The sequence below is a fragment of the Hemitrygon akajei genome, chromosome 11 (assembly GCF_048418815.1).
Source record: "Hemitrygon akajei chromosome 11, sHemAka1.3, whole genome shotgun sequence".
NCBI lineage: Eukaryota > Metazoa > Chordata > Chondrichthyes > Myliobatiformes > Dasyatidae > Hemitrygon > Hemitrygon akajei.
Window position 1 is genome coordinate 172,476,084 of NC_133134.1, and position 21,236 is coordinate 172,497,319.

General features: G+C 41.3%; 1 protein-coding gene across 3 annotated transcripts in view; it reads left to right on the plus strand.

The window, feature by feature from the left end:
• Positions 1-21,236, plus strand: part of rbl1 (retinoblastoma-like 1 (p107)) — a 120,282-nt gene that overhangs the window by 72,611 nt on the left and 26,435 nt on the right. For 2 of the 3 annotated variants that reach the window (XM_073062282.1, XM_073062284.1), the window contains 4 exons: positions 9,202-9,334; positions 10,260-10,544; positions 16,330-16,550; positions 16,760-16,936. In XM_073062282.1, coding sequence (XP_072918383.1) covers positions 9,202-9,334; positions 10,260-10,544; positions 16,330-16,550; positions 16,760-16,936 — 816 coding nt within the window. The remainder of the gene's footprint in view (positions 1-9,201; positions 9,335-10,259; positions 10,545-16,329; positions 16,551-16,759; positions 16,937-21,236) is intronic. The other variant, XM_073062283.1, reaches the window with a different exon arrangement.

Genomic DNA, 21,236 nt, shown 5'->3' on the forward strand with positions numbered 1-21,236 from the left:
GTAGTTAAAAAGGCACAACAGTGCCTCTGACACCTCAGACGGTTGAAGAAATTTGGTATGGCCCCCAAATCCTAAGAACTTTCTACAGGGGCATAATTGAGAGCATCCTGACTGGCTGCATCACTTCCTGGTATGGGAACTGTACCTCCCTTAATCATAAGATTCTGCAGAGAGTGGTGTGGACGGTCCAGTGCATCTGGAGTTGTGAGCTTCCCCTGCTTCAGGACATTTACAAGACAAGTATGAAAAAAGGGCCCGTAGGGTCATTGGGGACCTGTCACCCCAACCACACAGTCTTTTCCAGCTGCTGCCATCTGGGAAACGGTACCACAGCATAAAAACCAGGACCAACAGGCTCCGGAACAGCTTCTTCCACCAGCCCATCAGACTCATTAACTCACGCTGATATGAGGGTATTTCTATGTTGCAATGACTGTTCTATTTATTATAAATTGCTATGATTGCACATTTAGATGGAGATGTAATATAAAGATTTTTACTCACGTATGTGAAGGATGCAAAAAATTAAGTTAATTCAATGTTTACTCATTAAAAACTCCATTCTTCATCTATCTTAATTCTAATTGACACCCAGCTGCCCTCCCCCTCCCCAGATGCTTTAAAACTTGCCTTTCCCCAGTAATGCTACTGCCAGCAAACCACTTCACTACAAAATGTTTTGTGCACTAGAGCCATACCTGTGGGTCTGTCACCAATTAATCATGCCCCTTTTCCTCTCAAATCATTCAAGATGGTTAATCAGGCTGTTGCTCGACAATAACCGTCAGTTCATCTAATTCCACAGAACTATCCTTGTATGGCTCCTGTCAGAACCATTCAGATATAAAGGGAATTTCTCCATTGTTGTCTTCTCTTGTATATCATATTCTGTATATGCAGGGGGGATAGGAACCAGTATGATAGAGCTGAGGAACAGTAGATTTTCAAATAGATTATGTAATGAATGTGTGAGGAAGGACAAGCCAATGTTTGGGTACAACTGCAGACAGAGCAAATTGTTAAGTTGTACCACAAAGGCAAAAATCATTAGGGCAAAAGAATGCAGGACTGAAGGTGCTGTATTTAAATGCACTTTGAATTCAGAATAAGGTAGGTGAACTTGAGACACGATTAGAGATTGGTCAGTATGACATTGTGGGCATCGCTGATTCATGGCTGAAAGAAGGTCATAGTTGTGAGTTCAACATCAAAGGATATGCTTTGTATCGAAAGACAGACAGACATACTTTATTGATCCTGAGGGAAATTGGGTTTCGTTACAACCGCATCAACCAAGAATAGTGAAGAAATACAGCAATATAAAACCATAATTAATTAATTAATAATAAGTTAATCACGCCAAGTGGAAATAAAGTCCAGGACCAGCCTATTGACTCAGGGTGTCTGACATTCTGAGGGAGGAGTTGTAAAGTTTGATGGCCACAGGTAGGAATGACTTGCTATGACGCTCAATGTTACATCTCGGTGGAATGAGTCCCTGGCTGAATGTACTCCTGTGCCTAACCAGTACATTATGGAGTGGATGGGAGTCATTGTCCAAGATGGCATGCAACTTGGACAGCATCCTCTTTTCAGACACCACCGTCAGAGAGTCCAGTTCCACCCCCACAACATCACTGGCCTTACGAATGAGTTTGTTGATTCTGTTGGTGTCTGCTACCCTCAGTCTACTGCCCCAGCACACAACAGCAAACATGATAGCACTGACCACCGTAGCCTCGTAGAACATCCTCAGCATCGTCCAGCAGATGTTAAAGGACGGGTAGAAAGGCACAGGTGTCGGTGTGGCTCTGTTGGTAAGAAATAGATTTGCAACTTTTGAAAGAGGTGATGGGGTCAGAGAATGTTGAATCTTTGTGGGTGGAGTTAAGAAACTGCATGGGTGAAAAAAAACATTCTGGCCTCCAAATCGTAGCCAAGATGTGTTGAGATTGCAAAGGGGGCTGGAAAAGGCATGTAATAAAATGACACAATTGTAATGGGGGACTTCAGTATGTAAGGGGATGGGGAAAATCAGGTTGATGTCAGATCGCTAGGGAGGGAATTTGTTGAATGTCTATGAGATGGCTTTTTAGAGCAGCTTGTGCTTGAGCCTACTCGAGGAAAGGCTATCTTAGATTGAGTGTTGTGTAATTACCCAGATCTTATTAAGGGGCTTAATATAAAGGAACCCTTATGAGGCAGTGATCATAATATGATTAAATTCATACTGCAATTTGAGAGGGAGAAGCATAAGTCATATGTATCAGTATCACAATGGAGTAAAGGAAATTGCAGAGACATGAGAGAGGAGCTTGCCCAGGTGGATTGGAGGGTGATGATGGTAGAACAGAGGTGGTTGAAGTTTCCAGGAATAGTTCACAAGGTTCAGGATAGATATGTCCAACAGAAGTTGTTCTTAAATGGCAGGGCTAGACAGCCGTGGCTGACAAGGAAAGTTAAGGACTGCATAAAAGCCAAGGAAACGGCATATAAAGTAGCAAAAGTGAGTGGGAAGTTGGATGATTGGGAAGCTTTTAAAATCCAACAAAAAGCAACTAAAAAGCTATAAGAAGGGATGAGATTAAATATGAGGGCAAACTAGCTGCTAATATAAAGCATGATACTAAAATATTTTCAGTTACATAAAGAATAAAAAGGAGGTGAAGGTTGATATTGGGGCACTGGATAATGATGCTAGTGAGGTAGTAATGGGGGTCAAAGAAATGGCAGATGAACTTAGTAGGTACTATGCATCAGTCTTTACTGTGGAAGACACTAGCTGTTTGCCTGAGGTCCGTGAGTGCCATTGATATTAATAGGCAAACGGAAAGGTCTTAAGATGGATAAGTCACCTGGACCAGATGGACTACATCTCAGAGTTCTGAAAGAGGTTGCTGAAGAGATAGCTGATGCATTGGTTATGATCTTTCAAGTATCACTTAATTCCTGCATTGTCCCAGCGGACTGGAAAATTCCTCCACTCTTTAAGAACAGAGGAAGGGAAAAGAAAGGGAATTGTAGGCCAGTTAGCCTAACCTTAGTGGTTGGGAAAGTGTTGGAGTCCATTATTAAGGACGAGGTTTCAGGTTACTTAGAGACTAATCATAAAATAAGTCAAAGTCAGCATGATTTCTGTCGAGTGACATCTTGCCTCTTGAATCTGTTAGAATTCTTTGAGGAAGTAATGAGGGCAGACAAAGGAGAGGCAGTGGATGTCATATACTTCGATTTCTGAAGGCATTTGATAAGGTGCCTCACATGAGGCTGCTTAACAAGATAAAATTCTATGGTGTTACGGGAAAGATACTGGCATGGACAGGAATGGCTGACAAGCAGGAGCCAGCGAGTGAGGCAAAAATGGGGCCTTTTCTGGTTGTTTGCCAGTGACTAGTGGTGTTCCTCAAGGGTCAGTTTTGGGACCACTACTTGGAAGTGATGGCTTTTGGCAAAGTTGTGGTTGATACGAAGATGGGTGGAGGGGTAGGTAATGAAGAGGAAGCAATGCGATTGCAGCAGGACTTGGAAAAATTGGAAGCAGGGGCAAAAAATAGTAGCAGATTAGGGAGCTTAGGTAAAAGAGCCCTGAGGAGCCAGTGATCACAATATGATCGAGTTCAACTTGAAATTTGAGGAGAAAGTAAAGTCTGACCTAGCAGTATTTCAGTGGAGTCAAGGAAATTACAGTGGTATGAGTGAGGAGTTGGCCAAAGTAAATTGGAAGGAGCTGCTGGCAGGGATGTCAGCAGAGCAGCAATGATGTGAGTTTCTGGGGAAAATAAGGAAGGTTCAGGACATGTGTATTCCAAAAACGAAAAAATACTCAATTGGCAAAATAGTACAACCATTGCTGACTGGGGAACACAAAGCTAATGTAAAAAAACAAAAAGGAGGGCATACAACAAAACAAAAATTAGTGGGAAGCTAGAGGATTGGAAAGCTTTTGAAAACTTACAGAGAGCAACTAAAAAGATCATTAGAAGAGAAAAGATGAAATATGAAAGCAAGCTAGCAAACAAGAAAATCTTTTCAAATATGTAATAAATAAATGAGAGGTGAACGTGTATACAGGACCGCTAGAAAATGAAGTCAGAGAAATAATAATGGGGACAAGGAGATGGTTGATGAACTAAATGAGTATTTTGCATTAGTCTTCACTGTGGAAGATGCTAGCAGTGTGCCAGATGTTGTAGTATGTGAGGGAAGAAAAGTGAGTGCAGTTACTATTACAAGGGAGAAGGTGCTCAAAAAACTGAAAGACCCAAGGTACACAAGTCACCCGGACCAGATGAACTGTACACTAGAGTTCTGAAAGAGATAGCACTGGAGATTGCTGAAGGAATGATCTCTCACAAATCCTTGGACTCTGGCATGGTGCCAGAGGACTGGAAAACTGCAAATGTCACTCCAGTCCTTAAGAAAGGAGAAAGACAGCAGAAAGGAAATTGACCTCAGTGGTTGGGAAGATGTTGGAGTCAGTTGTTAAGAATGAGCTGATGGAGTACTTGGTGACACAGGACAAGATAGGACAAAGTCAGCATGGTTTTCCTTCATGGAAAATCCTGCCTGGCGAAGCTGTTGGATTTCTTAGAGGAGATTACAAGTAGAATAGATAAAGGGGATACACTGGATGTTGTATATTTGGACTTTAAGAAGGCCTTTGACAAGGTGCCACACATGAGGCTGCTTAGCAAGTTAAGAGCCCATGGTATTACAGGAAAGTCACTGGCATGGTTGGAGCATTGGCTGATTGGTAGGAGACAGTGAATGGGAATAAAAGGATCACTGTCTGATTGGCTGCCAGTAACTAGTATTCTGCAGGAGTCAGTGTTGGGACTGCATCTTTTTATGCTGTATAACAATGATTTAGATGATGGAATTGATAGCTTTATTGCTAAGTTTGCAGAAGATACAAAGATTGATGGAGGGGCAGGTAGTGTCGAGGAAACAGGTAGGCTGCAGAAGAACTTAGACAGATTAGGAGAACGGGCAAGAAAGTGGCAAATGAAATACAATGTTGGGAAATTCATGGTCATGCAATTTGGTAGTAGGAGTAAATGTGCAGAATATTTTCTAAAAGGGGAGAAGAGGACTGAGAAGCAAAAGGACTTAGGAGTCCTTTTGCAAAACATTCTATAGGTTAACTTGAAGGTAGAGTCAGTGGTGAGGAGGGCAAATGCAATGTTAGCATTCATCTCAACAGGTCTAGAATACAAGAACAAGGATGTGATACTGAGGCTTTATAAGGCACTGGAGATCTCACCTTGAGTATTGTTAACAGTTTTGGGCTGCTCATCTAAGAAAAGATGTTCAGACATTGGAGAGGGTTCAGAAGATATTCACAAAGATTGTTCCAAGAATGTAAAGATTATCAAATGAGGAATATACTCCCTGGAATTTAGAAGGATGGTGGGGGGGATCTCGTTGACACCTTTCAAATGTTGAAAGGCCTAGACAGAGGAGGTGTGGAAAGGATGTCTCCCATGGTGGGGGAGTCTAGAGCAAGAAGGCACAGACTCGTATCCATTTAGAACAGAGATGCGGAGAAATTTCTTTAGCCAGATGGTGGTGAATTTGTGGAATTTGTTACCAACGTCCCTAAGTTAACAAATTTCACAACACTTGCTGGTGATAATAAACCTGATTCTATTTCCACGGGCAGCTGTGGAGGTCAGGTCATTGGGTGTATTTAAGGCAGAGCTTGATTGGACACAACATCAAAGATTACAGGGAGAAGGCTGGAGAGTGGGGTTGAAGAGAGGGGAAAAGGATCAGCCATGATTAAATGGCAGAACAGACTCAATGGGACAAATGGCTGAATTCTGCTCCTATGTTTTATGGTCTAGCAATACATTTTGGTAAAAGGAACAAAGGTGCAGACTATTATCTAAATGGGGAGAAAATTGAAACATCAGAAGTGCAAGGGACTTGGGCATCCTCATGCAAGATTCCCAGAAGGTTAATGTACAGGTTGAGTTTGTGGTAAAGAAGGCAAATGCAATGTTGGCATTTATTTCAAGGGAAACAATATAAAAACAAGGAGATAATGCTGAGGCTTTATAAGACTTTTGTCAGGCTGCAATTGGAGTATTGTCAATAACTTTGGGCCACTTATCTCAGAAAGGATGTTGTCATTGGAGAGAACGTAAGAACATAATAAATAGGAGCAGGAGTAAGCCACATGGCCTGTCAAGCCTGCTCCACCATTCAATAAGGTCTTGGCTGATCTGACCATGGACTCATCTCCACCTTCCTGCCTTTTCCCCATAACCCTTAATTTCCCTACTATGCAAAAATCTATCTAACCTTGTCTTAAATATATTTACTGAGGTAGCCTCCACTGCTTCATTGGGCAGAGAATTCCACAGATTTACCACTGTCTGGGAAAAGCAGTTTCCTCCTCATTTCTGTCCTAAATCTATTCCCCCGAATCTTGAGGCTGTGTCCCCTATTTCTAGTCTCGCCTACCAGTGAAATCAACTTTCCTGCCTCTATTTTTTCTATCTCTTTCATAATTTTATATGTTTCTATAAGATCTCCTCTCATTCTTCTGAATTCCAGTGAGTACAGTCTCAAGCACCTCAACCTCTTCTCATAGTCTTACCCCCTCATCTCTGGAATCACCCAGGTGAACCAAAGCCAGTATATTCTCCAAGTCAGGAGATCACAACTGCACGCTGTACTCCAGGTGCAGCCAACTGTATAGTTGCAACATAACCCACTGCAATTCTTTGAGAAAATTACAAGGAGGATAGACAAAGGAGATGCAGTAGACATGGTGTACTTGGATTTTCAGAAGGCCTTTGACGAGGTGCCGCACATGAGGCTGTTCAGCAAGATAAAAGCCCATGGGATTACAGGGGAGTTACTAGCATGGGTGGAGCATTGGCTGGTCAGCAAAAAACAGAGTGGGAATAAAGGGATCCTATTCTGGCTGACTGCCGGTTACCAGTGGCGTTCCACAGGGTTCGGTGTTGGGACCGCTGCTTTTTATGATCTATGTCAATGATTTGGACTACAGTATTAATGGATTTCTGGCTAAATTTGCCGATGATACAAAGATAGGTGGATTAGCGATAGTGTTGAGGAAACAGAGAGCCTGCAGAGAGACTTATATAGTTTAGGGGAATGGGCAAAGAAGTGGCAGATGAAATGCAGAGTTGCAAAGTGTATGGTCATGCACTTTGGTGGAAGAAATAAACGGGCAGACTATTATTTTGATGGGGAGAGAATTCAAAATGCAGAGATGCATAGGGACTTGGGAGGCCTTGTGCAAGATGGCCTAAAGGTTAACCTCGAAGTTGAGTTGGTTGTGAAGAAGGCAAATGCAATGTTGGCATTCATTTCTAGAGGTATAGAATATAAAAGCAGGGATGTGATGTTGATGCTCTATAAGGCACTTGCGAGACCTCACTTGGAGTATTGCATGCTGTTTTTAGCTCCTTATTTTAGAAAGGATATACTGACATTGGAGAGGGTTCAGAGAAGATTCACGAGAATAATTCCAGGAATGAAAGGGTTACTGTATGAGGAACGTCTGGCAGCTCGAGGGCTGTATTCCCTGGAGTTGAGGAGAATGAGGGGGGAATCTCATAGAAACATTCAGAATGTTAAAAGTTGTGTACAGATAAGATATGGCAAAGTTATTTCCCATGATGGGGATTCTAGGACAAGAGAGCACAACTTCAGTATTGAAGGATGTCCGTATAGAACTGAGATGCAGAGAAATTACTTTAGTCAGAGAGTGGTAAATCTGTGGAATTTGTTGCCACGAGCGGCTATGGAGGCCAAGTCATTGAGTGTATTTAAGGCAGAGATAGATAGATTCTTGATTAGCTAAGGCTTCAAAGGGTATGGGGAGAAGGCAGTGGAGTGGGGATGAGTGGGAGAATTGGATCAGTCCATGATTGGCGGAGCAGACTCGATGGGCTGAATGGCCTACTTCTTCTCCTATATCTTATGGTCTTAACCTCCCTGCTCTTATATTCAATCCCTCTACAATGAAGGCCAACATTCCATTTGCCTGCTTGATAGCCTGCTGCACCTGTAAACCAATCTTTCGTGATTCATGCACGAGCACGCCCAAGTCCCTCTGCACAGCAGCATGCTGCATGTTTTTTACCATTTAAATAATAACCCGATCTTGCATTTTTCCTTACAAAGTGGATGACCTCGAACTTACCAACATTATACTCCATCTACCAGACGCTTGCCCACTCACTTAACCTATTTTTCTCTCTGCAGGCTCTCCATGTCTTCGGCATAATTTGCTTTTGCATTCAGTTCAGTATCAGCAGCGAACTCAGATACACTACACTTGGCCCCCTCTTCCAGATCATTAATGTCCAGAGAAGGTTCATGAGGATGATTCCAGGAATTAAGGGATTAACATGAGGAGCTTCTGGTGGATTTGAACTTGTACTCAGTGGAATTTTAAAAAAATGCTTGAGGGATCTCATTGAAACCTACTGAATGTTGAAAGGACTAGATAATGTGGATGTGGAGAGGATGTTTCCAATGGTGGGGGTGTCCACAACTATGGGCACAGCCTCAAAATTGAGACCCAACCTTGTAGAACAGAAGGAGGATTTTTTTGCTAGAGAGTAGTGAATCCATGGCATACTCTGCCACAGACTGCGGTGGAGGCCAAGTCCGTGGGTATATTTAAAATGGAAGTTGATAGATTCCTGATGAGTTGGAGCATCAAGGGATATGGTGAGAGGGTAGGTGTATGGGATGGAGTAGGATCCGGGATCAGCCATGATGGAATGGCAGAGCAGACTCGATGGGCTGAATGGCCTAATTGTGCTCCTATGTCTTATGGTATTGTATCCCTTCCCTCTTCCTCGCTTCTGAAGTTGTCTTCCATCTGAGATGTTAATTTTTCAAATTGTCAGTCCACCACGTTAACACAGATCTACATGAGAATAGTTTTGATGCATATTACTAATGTGGAACATGTTTGCAGTGTAACACACAAAATGCAGGAGGAACTCAGTGAATCACTCACAATGAAGGGTATTGCCCTGAAATGTTGACTGCTTATTTTCTTCCAAAGATGTTGCCTGACTCCAGTTCCTCCAGCATTTTGTGTGTGTTCCTCTGGGTTTCCAGTATCTGCAGAATCTCTTTTTTCTGTTTGCAATGTATCTCTTATTGACTGTTAACTATTATCTATCATAAAGTCAAATATGCTTTCAGGTGACCTTCCCGTCCAATTTTGAAAGTGCTAATAGTGGTCCCACCCACCTCCCACTGATGCCTATGTCTCCTATAATGCATCCGCGGGTGAAGGAGGTCCGCACAGATATGGCTGGGAATTTTAACAAACGTGGTAAGTACTTTTTTTCTCTCTTGACTCTCCCTTCTTTCTGAAACTGCCATTAATAGTTGCTGAAGTAAACGCACCCTTGACTAACTGTCACTGAAGCATCCCTTTCCTGCCCATCATTATAAAATCCTACATCAGATTTGTTTCTCTAACAGCCCCAAACAAATATTGACTGCAGTCCTGGTCTGCTTTGCTATTCAGTACAATCGTAGCTTAATCTGTACTGTAACTCTGTTTTCTGCTTGATACCCATGGTGTCCAAAAATCTTCTGTGTTGAACCATGAGTCATAGAGCTGTACAACACAGCAGGCTGGCCCTTCAGCCCAACTCTTCCAAGCTGACCATAATGCCTATGCAATCCCATTAGTCCACATTAAGTCTATATCCCTACAACGTATCCTAATGCCCTTTTAATGCTGATGTTGTACTTACTGCTACCACCTGCCAGCTCATTCCATAAACCAATCATCCTCTGCAAAGAATTTGCCCCTCTGATCTCCTTTAAGTTTCTCCCTTCTCATATAAAACCTGTGTACTCTTGGGGTGAGGGATTCTAAACCTAGAAAAAGATTCTGTTTATCCTGTCTGTGATTCTCATTTGATAAACCTCAGTAAGGTCATTCCTCAGCCTCCTGCTTTACAGTGAAAATACACCTAACCTGTCCAGAGCCCTCCATTCCAAACAACAGTCTGGTGAACCTCTTCTGTACTTTTTCTAATTCTACTGCATCCTTCTGTAAAGTGGCAACCAGAACTACACACAGTGCTCCCACGTGCAAGCTGACCAATGTTTTGTATTTGTATGTACAAGTGTTCTTCATGGTGAATGCCAATGATTTGTAGCCATGAAAAAAAACTTGAAGATTTTTGACAAAATTTTGAAAAAGCAGCAATTTACTGTTTATTTGCTGATCTGTTTCCTTCCAGATCTTCCTCCTCCAGCATCACCACTGTCTGTCCATGATCGATTCACCTCGCCTTCTGCAGGAAGTGCCAAACGGAGACTTTTTGGTGATGATAGTTCATTGGATGCTCCTGTGACTATAGCACAGAATAAGGTCAATGTCACCCAGTCATCTGGACTGAGGATTCTTCAAACACAAAGTATGAACAATGAAAACATTGCTCTTGCTCCTGGGCAGACTGTTGTAACCATGGCAACTGCTACTGTAACCGCGACCAATGGTCAAATGCTGACTATACCTGTGCAAGGTAAGGGTTAACGTGTGAGGAGCTTTTGATTGCTCTGGGCCTGTTCTTGCTGGAGTTTAGAAGAATGAGGGAGGATCTCGTTAAAACCTATCAAGTATTGAATGGCCTAGACAGAGTGGATGTGCAGAAGATATTCCATATAGTGGGGGGAAGTCTAGAACCAGAGCGTGCAGCCTCAAAATAAAGGGACATCAACCATTTTGAACAGAAATAAGTAGGAATTTCTTTCGTTAGAGGGTAGTGAAGCTGTGGAATTCTTTGCCACACATGGTTGTGGAGGCCAAGTCATTGGCCATATTTAAAGTAAAGGTTGATAGGTAAGGGTGTCAAAGGTTATGGGGAGAAGGCAGGAGAATGGGGTTGAGAGGGATAATCAACCGTGATGGAATGGTGGAGCAGATTCAATAGGCCGAATTATGCTACAGGAAAGAAACATGGATGGTAGTTTGCCTCCCAGGTGCCAGGGACCAGGGATGTTTCTGATCACACCCACGATATCCTGAAATGGGAAGGAGAACAGCCAGAGGTCGTGGTACATATTGGTACCAACGACATGGGTAGGAAAAGGGAGGAAGTCCTGAAAACAGACTACAGGGAGTTAGGAAGGAAGTTGAGAAACAGGGCCTGAAAGGTAGTAATTTTGGGATTACTGCCTGTGCCGCGTGACAGTGAGTATAGGAATAGAGTGAGGTAGATGATAAATGTGTGGATGAGGGATTGGACCAGGGGTCAGGGATTCAGATTTCTAGATAATTGTGGCCTCTTTTGGGGCAGGCATGACCTGTACAAAAAGGGCAGGTTGCTCTTGAATACGATGGGGACCAATGTCCTAGCGGGAAGGTTTGCTAAGGCTATTGGGGAGAGTTTAAACTAGAATTGCTGGGGGTGGGAACTGGACTGAAGAGATGGAGGAAGGGGCAGTTGGCTCATAAATAGAGAAAGCTTGTAGGCAATGTGAGAGGGAGGATAGGCAGGTGATAGAGAAGGGATGCACTCAGACTGATGGTCTGAGATGTGTCCATTTTAATGCAATGAGTACTGTGAACAAAGTGGATGAGCTTAGAGCATGGGTCAGTACTTGCAGCTGTGATGGTGTGGCCGTTATAGAGACTTGGATGGTTCAGGGGCCGGAATGGTTACTTAGAGTGCCAGGCTTTAGATGTTTCTGAAAGAACAGGGAGGGAGGCAAAAGAGGTGGGGTCGTGGCACTGCTGATCAGAGATAGTGTCATGGCTGCAGAAAAGGAGGAAGTCATGGAGGGATTGCCTACTGAGTCTCTGTGGGTGGAAGTTAGGAACAGGAGGAGGTAAATAACTCTACTGGGTGTTTTTTATAGACCACTCAATAGTAACAGGGACATCAAGGAGCAGATAGGGAGACAGATTCTGGAAAGGTGTAATAATAACAGGGTTCTTGTGGTGGAAGATTTTAATTTCCCAAATATTGATTGGCATCTCCCTAGAGTGAGGGGTTTACTAAGGAGCAATGTTTCTTAACACAATATGTAGATAAGCCTACAAGAGGACAGGCTGTACTTTACCATGGCATTGGAGAGGGATAGGAACAGACAAGTGAGGAAAGTGTTTAATTGGAGTAAGGGGAAATATGAGGCTGTCAGGCAAGAACTTGGAAGCATCAATTGAAACAGATGTTCTCAGATGTACGGCAGAAATGTGCAAATGTTCAGGGGATATTTGCCACATTTGCGTGGAGTTCTGCATAGGTATTTTCCAGTGAGACGGAAAGGACAGGAAAAAAATTGGATAGGTATATGGACAGGAAAGGAATGGAGGGTTATGGGCTGAGTGCAGGTCAGGGGGACTAGGTGAGAGTAAGCATTCGGCACGGACTAGAAGGGCCGAGATGGCCTGTTTCCTTGTTGTAATTGTTATATGGTTATATGGATGGTAAGGTACAGGAACTATGGTGTACAAAAGCTGTTGTAAATCTAGTCAAGAAGAAAAGAAAAGCTTATGTAAGGTTCAGAAAACTAGGTAATGATAGAGATCTAGAAGATTATAAGGCCAGCACAAAGGAGCTTAAGAATGAAATTAGGAGAGCCAGAAGGGGCCATGAGAAGGCCCTGGTAGACAGGATTAAGGAAAACCCCAAGGCATTCTACAAGTATGTGAAGAGCAAGAGGATAAGATTGAGAAAATAGAACCAATCAAGTATGACAGTGGGAAAGTTGTGTATGGAACTGGAGGAGGCAGCAGAGGTACTTAATGAATACTTTGCTTTAGTTTTCACTATGGAAAAGGAACATGGCGATTGTAGTGATGACTTTCAGCGGACTGAAAAGCTTGAGCATGTAGCTATTATGGGAGGGATGTGCTGGAATTTTTGGAAAGCATCCAAGTTGTATTAGTCACCGGAACCGAACTAAATGTACCCCAAGCTACTATGGGAGGTGAAGGAGGAGATTGCTGAGCCTCTGGCAATAGTCAAGTCACTTTTTATTGTCATTTTGACCATAGTTGCTGGTACACAGTAAAAACAAGACAATGTTTTTCTGGACCATGGTGCTACATGAAACAGTACAAAAGCTACACTGAACTATGTAAAAACAACACAGAAAAAAGCTACACTAGACCACAGATCTAGTCAGAACTGCATAAAGTACACAAAACAGTGCAGGCATTACAATAAATAATAAACAAAGACAGTAGGCACAGTAGAGGGCAATAAATTGGTGTCAGTCCAAGCTCTGGATATTGAGTCTGATGGCTTGGGAAGAAAATGTTACATAGTCTGGTCGTGAGAGCCCAAATGCTTCTGTGCCTTCTCCCAGATGGCAGGAGGGAGAAGAGTTTGCATGAGGGGTGCATGGGGTCCTTCATAATGCTGTTTGCTTTGCAGATGGAGCGTGTAATGTAAATGTCTGTAATGGCGGGAGGAGAGACCCCGGTGATTTCCTCAGCTGACCTCACTATCCACTGTAGGGTCTTGCGATCCGAGGTGGTGCTATTTCTGAGCCAGGCAGTGATGCAGCTGCTCAGGATGCTCTCAATACAACCCCTGTAAAATGTGATGAGGATGGTGCATGGGAAATGGACTTTCCTCAGCCTTTGTAGAAAGTAGAGACGCTGCTTGGCTTTCTTTGCTATGGAGCTGGTGTTGAGGGACCAGGTGAGATTCTTCACCAGGTGAACACCAAGAAATTTGGTGCTCTTAACAATCTCTACTGAGGAGCTGTCGATATTCAGCGGAGAGTGATTGCTCTGTGCCCTCCTGAAGTCAACAACTATCTCTTTTGTTTTGTTCACATTCAGAAACGGGTTGTTGGCTCTGCACCAGTCTGTTAGCTGCTGCACCTCCTCTCTGTAAGCTGACTCGTCATTCTTGCAGATGAGACCCACCACAGTCGTATTATTAGCGAACTTGATGATGTGGTTTAAGCTGTGTGTTGCAGCACAGTCGTGGGTCAGCAAAGTGAACAGCAGTGGACTGAGCACACAGCCCTGGGGGGGGTGGTCCCTGTGCTCAGTATGATGGTGTTGGAGATGCTGCCTCCGATCCAGACTGACTGAGGTCTCCCAGTCAGGAAGTCTAGGATCAAGTTGCAGAGGGAGGTGTTCAGGCCCAGTAGGCTCAACTTTCCAATCGGTTTCTGAGGGATGATTGTTGTTGAATGCTGAACTGAAGTCTATGAACAGCATTTGAAAGTAAGTGTCTTTTTTGTCCAGGTGGAGGGTGATGGCAATGGTGTCATCTGTTGAATGGTTGGGACAGTACACAAACTGCAGGGGGTCTAGTGAGGGGGGCAGCAGGGTCTTGATATGCATCATGACGAGCCTCTCGAAACACTTCATGATGATGGATATGAGTGCAACGGGATGGTAGTCATTGAGGCAGGACACTGAAGACTTCTTCGGCACGGGGACGATGGTGGCGGCCTTGAAGCACGTTGGAACAATGGCACTATTCAGGGAGATGTTGACGATGTCAGTGAAAATATCTGCTAGCTGGTCTGCACATCTTCTAAGCACTCTACCAGGGATGTTGTCTGGTCCAGCAGCCTTCCATGGGTTGACCCTGCACAGGGTTCTTCTCACATGGGCCACGGTGAGACACAGCACCTGGTCATTTGGAGGAGGGGCGGACTTCCTTGCCACCACGTCATTTTCCACCTCAAAATGAGTTGTTCAGTGCATCTGGGAGGGAGGCATCACCCGCACAGTCAGGTGATGTTGTCCTCTTGATGATCAGTGGGGACATGAGAGGTTCTGGAGGATTGGAGGGTTGCAGATGTTGTTCCCTTATTCAAGAAAGGGAGTAGAGATAGACCAGGAAATTAAAGACCAGTGAGTCTTACTTCAGTGGTTGGTAAGTTGATGGAAAAGATCCTTAGAGGCAGGATTTATGATCATTTGAAGAGGCATAATATGATTAGGAATAGTCAGCATGGCTTTGTCAAAGGTAGGTTGTTCCTTTCAAGCCTGATTGAATTTTTTGTGGATGTGACTAAACACATTGAAAGTAGAGCAGTAGATGTTGTGTATATGGATTTCAGCAAGGCATTTGACGAGGTACCCCATGCACGGCTTAGGGTTTATTGAGAAAGTAAGGAGGCATAGGATCCAAGGGGACATTGCTTTGTGGATCCAGAATTAGCTTGCCCACAGAAGGCAAAGAGTGGTTGTAGATGGGTCATATTTTACATGGAGGTCAGTGACCAGTAGTGTGCCTCGGGGATCTGTTCTGGGACCCTTCTGTTTGTGATTTTTTTTAAAAAAATATATGACCTGGATGAGGAAGTGGAGGTATGGGTTAGTAAATTTGCTAATGACACAAAGCTTAGGGGTGTTGTAGATGGTGTGGAGGGCTGTCAGAAGTTACAACGGGACATCAATAGGATGCAAAACTAGGCTGAGAAGTGGCAGATGGAGTTCAACCCAGATAAGTGTGAGATGGTTCATTTTGGTAGGTTAAATATAATAGCAGAATACAGTATTAATGGTAAGACTTTTGGCAGTGTGGATGATCAGAGGGATCTTGGGTCCGAGTCTATAGGGCACTCAAAGCTGCTGTGCAGGTTGACTCTGTGGTTAAGAAGGCAGGCGGTGCATTGGCCTTCATCAACTGTGGGATTGAGTTTAGGAGCCAAGAGGTAATGTTGCAGCTATATAGGATCATGCCCCTGGCCAGACCCCACTTGGAGTACCGTGCTCAGTTCTGATCACCTCACTACAGGAAGGATGTGGAAACCATAGAAAGGGTGCAGAGGAGATTTACAAGGATGTTGCCTGGATTGGGAAGCATGCCTTATGAGAATAGGTTGAGTGAACTTGGCCTTCTTTCCTTGGAGAGACAGAGGATGCACGGTGACCTGATGGAAGTGTATAAAATGATGAGAAGTATTGATCATTTTGATAGTCAGGGGCTTTTTCCCAGGGCTGAAATGGCTAACATTGAGAGGGCACAGTTTTAAGGTGCTTGGAAGTAGGTACAGAGGAGATGTCAGGGGTAAGTTTTTACACAGTGGTGAATGAGTGGAATAAGCTGCCGGCGACAGTTGTGGAGGCGGATACGATAGGGTCTCTTAAGAGATTCCTGAATAGGTACATTGAGCTCAGAAAAATAGAGGACTATGGGTAATTTCTAAAGTGAGGACTTATTCGGCACAGCATTATGAGCCAAGGGGCCTGTATTGTGCTGTAGGTTTTCTATGTTTCTATATTTTATGGTCTTATTAATTTTTTCCTATTTTCACGTTCCTACTAGATTGGCAGTATATCATTCAGCCTCAGTAGGGAAAGGTTCCTTAAATCTGTTTATCTTTCAGGTGTTGCTAATGAGATTGGAGGGATCACCTTCATCCCCGTCCAGATGACTGTACCCCAGCAAACGCAGGTTGCAGAAGAACCGGCCCAAGTGCCTCTCTCTGCCCAGGCGTTACTCAGCTCTTCCCCCAAGGCAGGGGGAATTGCATTAGCACAAGAGCCTCAGGTAGCAACAATCAGCAAGCCAAAGAAGACAGGTTCACTGGCATTATTCTTCAGAAAGGTGAGCATCCAAACACCGACCTTTACATTGGTTTAGTACTGCTATGCTTAAGTTGTGGTGCTCCACTAGAGGGGTATGGGCAAAATGTGGATAGATGGGACTAGCTCACTGGGCAACGCGGCATGGATGAGTTGAGCCAGCGAGCCAATTTCTATGACTCCATTGCTTCTTACTGATTGACCAAGTGTTGGAGCATACCTTTCTTCCAGGTGTATCACCTGGCCAGCGTCCGCCTGCGTGACCTGTGTCTGAAGCTGGATGTGTCACCAGAGCTTCGCAGGAAGATCTGGACTTGCTTTGAGTTTTCTTTGGTCAGTTGCACAGATTTAATGACTGACCGACACCTTGATCAACTTCTCCTATGTGCTGTCTACATAATGGCAAAGGTATGTTTACATTTTCAGCTTTTGTTGCTCTTTCATTCAAATGTAGAGCTAATTGAATTTGGAGCTTAGCAAGGAGGAGGTTGTGGGGAAGGTCTATACCAAGAATGTGTAACACCAAGTCTCCAGCACCTCTTCAGCTGCAACAGGCCTTCAGGAAGGACAGTGAATGACTTGCACAGCCAGGTCTCAGTAAAACTTACCAGGATCCTTTCTGTACACTTTCATGTAAATATTCTGATAATATATTTTTAGATGTGTTTCCTTCAATTTAGGTTTAATCCTGGCTGGCCCAATTTTTCCTTTTCTTTGGAAATTGAGGCAACTAAAAGGAAATATGTGTAGTAGCAAACAACATTTAGTGCTTCTAAATGTACTTCTACTGACAATAATATCTGCATTTTCAATGGACGATGAGAAGATTTGAAGTATGCAGTACTTTCTTTTTAAATCTTTTTATTATTATTCAAAAATAACAGGTATATCAAAGTAACAACACTTACAATGCCTCAAAAAAAAAATCATCTTAAAGATTGAAAATTTTTGTGAATTAAAAAAAACCCTACTAAGCAAGACAAGTGAGGGGAAAAAAAGGAACCCATTGGGGGTACAACCCCAGAGTCATGCGTCATACAAAAAGCTTCTAAAAATAAACATCAAACCACCAACAAGAAAGAAAGATATATCAAAAAAAAATTACACTTAGATCGTGGAGGAATTCTATCAGTTAACTGAAATGATAATAACGAGCAAATGAGCCCCATCTCTTCTCAAAATCAAATAAAGGTTCAACTTCTAATTTTCTCCAAGCTAAGACACAGCATCACTTGAGAGAACCATTGTGACAAAGTAGGAGCTGATAAATCCTTCCATTTCAGCAAGATGGCCCTCCTCACTATCATTGTAACAAACAATAAAATGTTGGTCAGACACAGAAACACCATGGATATTTTGAGGAATTATTCCAAAAAGCACAGTCAGTTTATTAGGTTGTAAGTTGATTCTGAGTGCTTTAGAAATTGTCAAAAAGACTGACTTTTAAAACTGTTTTAATATAGAACATGACCAGAACATATATGTCAGTGTAGCTATCTCAGTTTTACATCTATCACAATACTTGTCAACATTGGGAAATATTTTAGAAAGTCTTTCCTTCGTCAAATGGTAATGATGTACAATTTTAAATTGAATCAGTGAGTGACTAGCACAGATCGAAGTAGAGTTAACCAGCTTCAGAATCCGCGTCCAATCCTCCCATACAAAAGTCAAATTGAGTTCTTTCTCCCAATCCTGTTTAATCTTAAGTAAAGGATGCTTATCCCATTGTAATAATAAATGATAAATTCTTCCAATAGAACTTTTCATCAAAGGGTTAATATTCATAATAGTATCTTAACAAGTCAGCCTCCAATATGTAAGGAAAATTACTTAAATATTTTTGTAAAAAATGTCTAACTTGAAGGTATTCTAAAAAGTATGAATATGAGAGAGAATATTTATCAACTAATTTTCAAAAGACATCAATCTGCCTTCTTTAAATAAATCCAAAAAAGAATTAATACCTTTATTTTTCCAAAGTAAAAAAAAATTGGATCACTCTAGGAAGGATTAAATAAGTAATTACGATAAATTATACTACAAAGTTTCAATTTTTTAAGATTTAAAAAATTGCGGAACTGGAGCCAAATTTGTAAAGGGTGCTTAACCACAGGATATAGGTTTAAATTAGCAACTTTAGCTAATTGTATAGGTAGAGCAACTCCTAATAACGAAGTTAAATAAAACTGTTTCACAGCTCTCAGTTCCAGGTCTACCCAAATTGGTGGATCATTCCTATCACCCCAGTATAACCAAAAGGACATATATTGCAAATTAACAGCCCAATAATACATTCTTAGATTAGGCAAAGCGAGACCTCCATCCTTTTTCAACTTTTGTAAATGACATTTACTAATTCTTGGTCTTTTATTATTCTAAATAAAAGATAGAATAATAGAATCAATCCGATCAAAAAAACTTCTTAGTCAAAAAAACAGGAATATTCTGAGATAAATATAGAAATTTTGGTAAAATCATCATTTTAACCACATGAATACGACCAACAAGTGAAGATGTAAGTGGGCTCCATCTACTAAATGAGTATTTCATAGAGTCCACTAAAGGAGGAAAATTGGCTTTATAAAGATCCTTATTTTTTTTTTAGTAATTATGGCACCTAAATATCTAAAAGAATCCGTAACTTTAAAAGGAATATTATCATATATAGAGACAGATTCATTTAAAGGAAGTAATTCACTTTTACTAAAATTTATTTTGTATCCTGAAAAATCTCCAAATTTGTCAAATAATTTTAGCAAAGCAGGAATAGATTCTTCAGGCTTAGATATATATATACCAATAAATCATCAGCGTAAAGAGAGATCTTGTGCATGGTCTCATTCACAAAAATCCCATGAATATTTTTGGCTTCACGAAGAGCAATAGCAAGGGGTTCTAATACTAAATTAAATAACAAAGGACTTAATGGACAACTTTGTCTTGTCCCCTGTGTTAGCTGGAAAAAAGGAGACCTACAGTTATTAGAGACAACAGTAGCAATAGGAGCTTTATATATCATTTTAATCCAATTATTAAAATTAATACCAAAACCAAATTTTTCTAAAACATTAAATAAATATTTCCATTCGACTCAATCAAATGCTTTTTCAGCATCCAAAGATACAACGCATTGTGGAGTGTCAGAAGAGGGCGAATATATAATGTTAAATAGTCTCCGAACATTTGAAAAATAACGACCCTTTATAAAGCCTGTTAGATCTTTAAAAACAATTTTACCCAAAATACTCACCAAACGATTGGCCATTATCTTTGAGAGAACCTTAGCATCAACATTCAATAATGAAATAGGTCTGTCTGAGGCACAATCAGTAGGATCTTTATCCTTTTTGAGAATTAAAGAAATAGAAGCCTCATTAAAAAGTAGAGGGTAAATCACTTTTCCAAAAGAATCTTTAAACATCTCCAACATATATGGAGAAAGCAATTTTCCAAATTTTTAATAAAATTCTACAGGATAACCATCAAGCCCCAGGGCCTTACCAGATTGCATTGAAAAAATAGCTTTATGAATTTCGGATTCAGTAATTTGGGCATCAAAAGTTTTTTGATCCTCAGCAGAAATTTTAGGAAAAGCAATCTTTCGTAAAACAGCATTCATTTCAGAAGGATCTACTGGACATTGAGATTTATAAAGTTCAGTATAAAAATCTTGAAAAATCTTATTAATTTCTTCATATTCCCAAGCCAGGGTACTATCCTTTCTACGAATTTTCAAAATTTGCCTTTTGGCTCCAGCCGATTTTAATTGAGATGCAAGTCGTTTATTATTTTTATCTCCAAACATAAAATTGGCTCTTTAACTTAAGTAGATAACCTTCAATTGGATGAGTTAATAATAGGTTATATTGTGATTGAAGTTCCACCCTTTTTTAAAATAAGTCAATATTAGGGGAAGCCGCATAAATATTATCTAAATCTTTAATTTGTTTTGAAATTTTATCTAATTCTGCTTTAGTCTGTTTTTTAAGTTTAGCTGAATAAGAAATAATCTGACCACGTAAAAATGCTTTAAATGCATCCCATATAATTAATTCGGACATACCTCCTATATCATTAAAAAGAAAAAATTATTTTATCTGGCTTTCAATAAAACTGATAAAATCAGAGTTTTGCAATAAAGTCCGAGACATGCACCATGGTGGACGGGCAAAAAAGACATCATCAAATTCAAAGGACAAACTCAAAGGTGCACGATCAGATATAGCAATAGTGTCATATTCACAGTTTTTAACATTAAGCAAAAGGCGGGGATCAATTATAATCAATCCTCGAATATTTTTTATAGACATGCAAAAAAAAGGAATATTCTCTGTTATCAGAGTGCAAATGCCTCCATAATTCGATCAACCCAAAATCGGTCAGAAAGGAGTTAATAACTAACGCAGAACGATTTGGAAGTTGCTGATTAGTTGAGCTCTTGTCAATCATAGGATTTAAACAACAGTTAAAATCCCCACCCATTATCCACATATATTCACTTAAATCTGGCAATAAAGCAAATACTTTTTTAAAAAAAGGATCATCTAAATTAGGACCATACAAATTGACCAAAACAACCTTTCTATTACAAATCACGCCTTTAACAATTAAAAATCTGCCATTAGAATCTGATTCAATATCCTCTTGAGTAAATATATTAGATTTAATAAAGATAGATATGCCTTTAGTTTTACTCTGAGAAGTA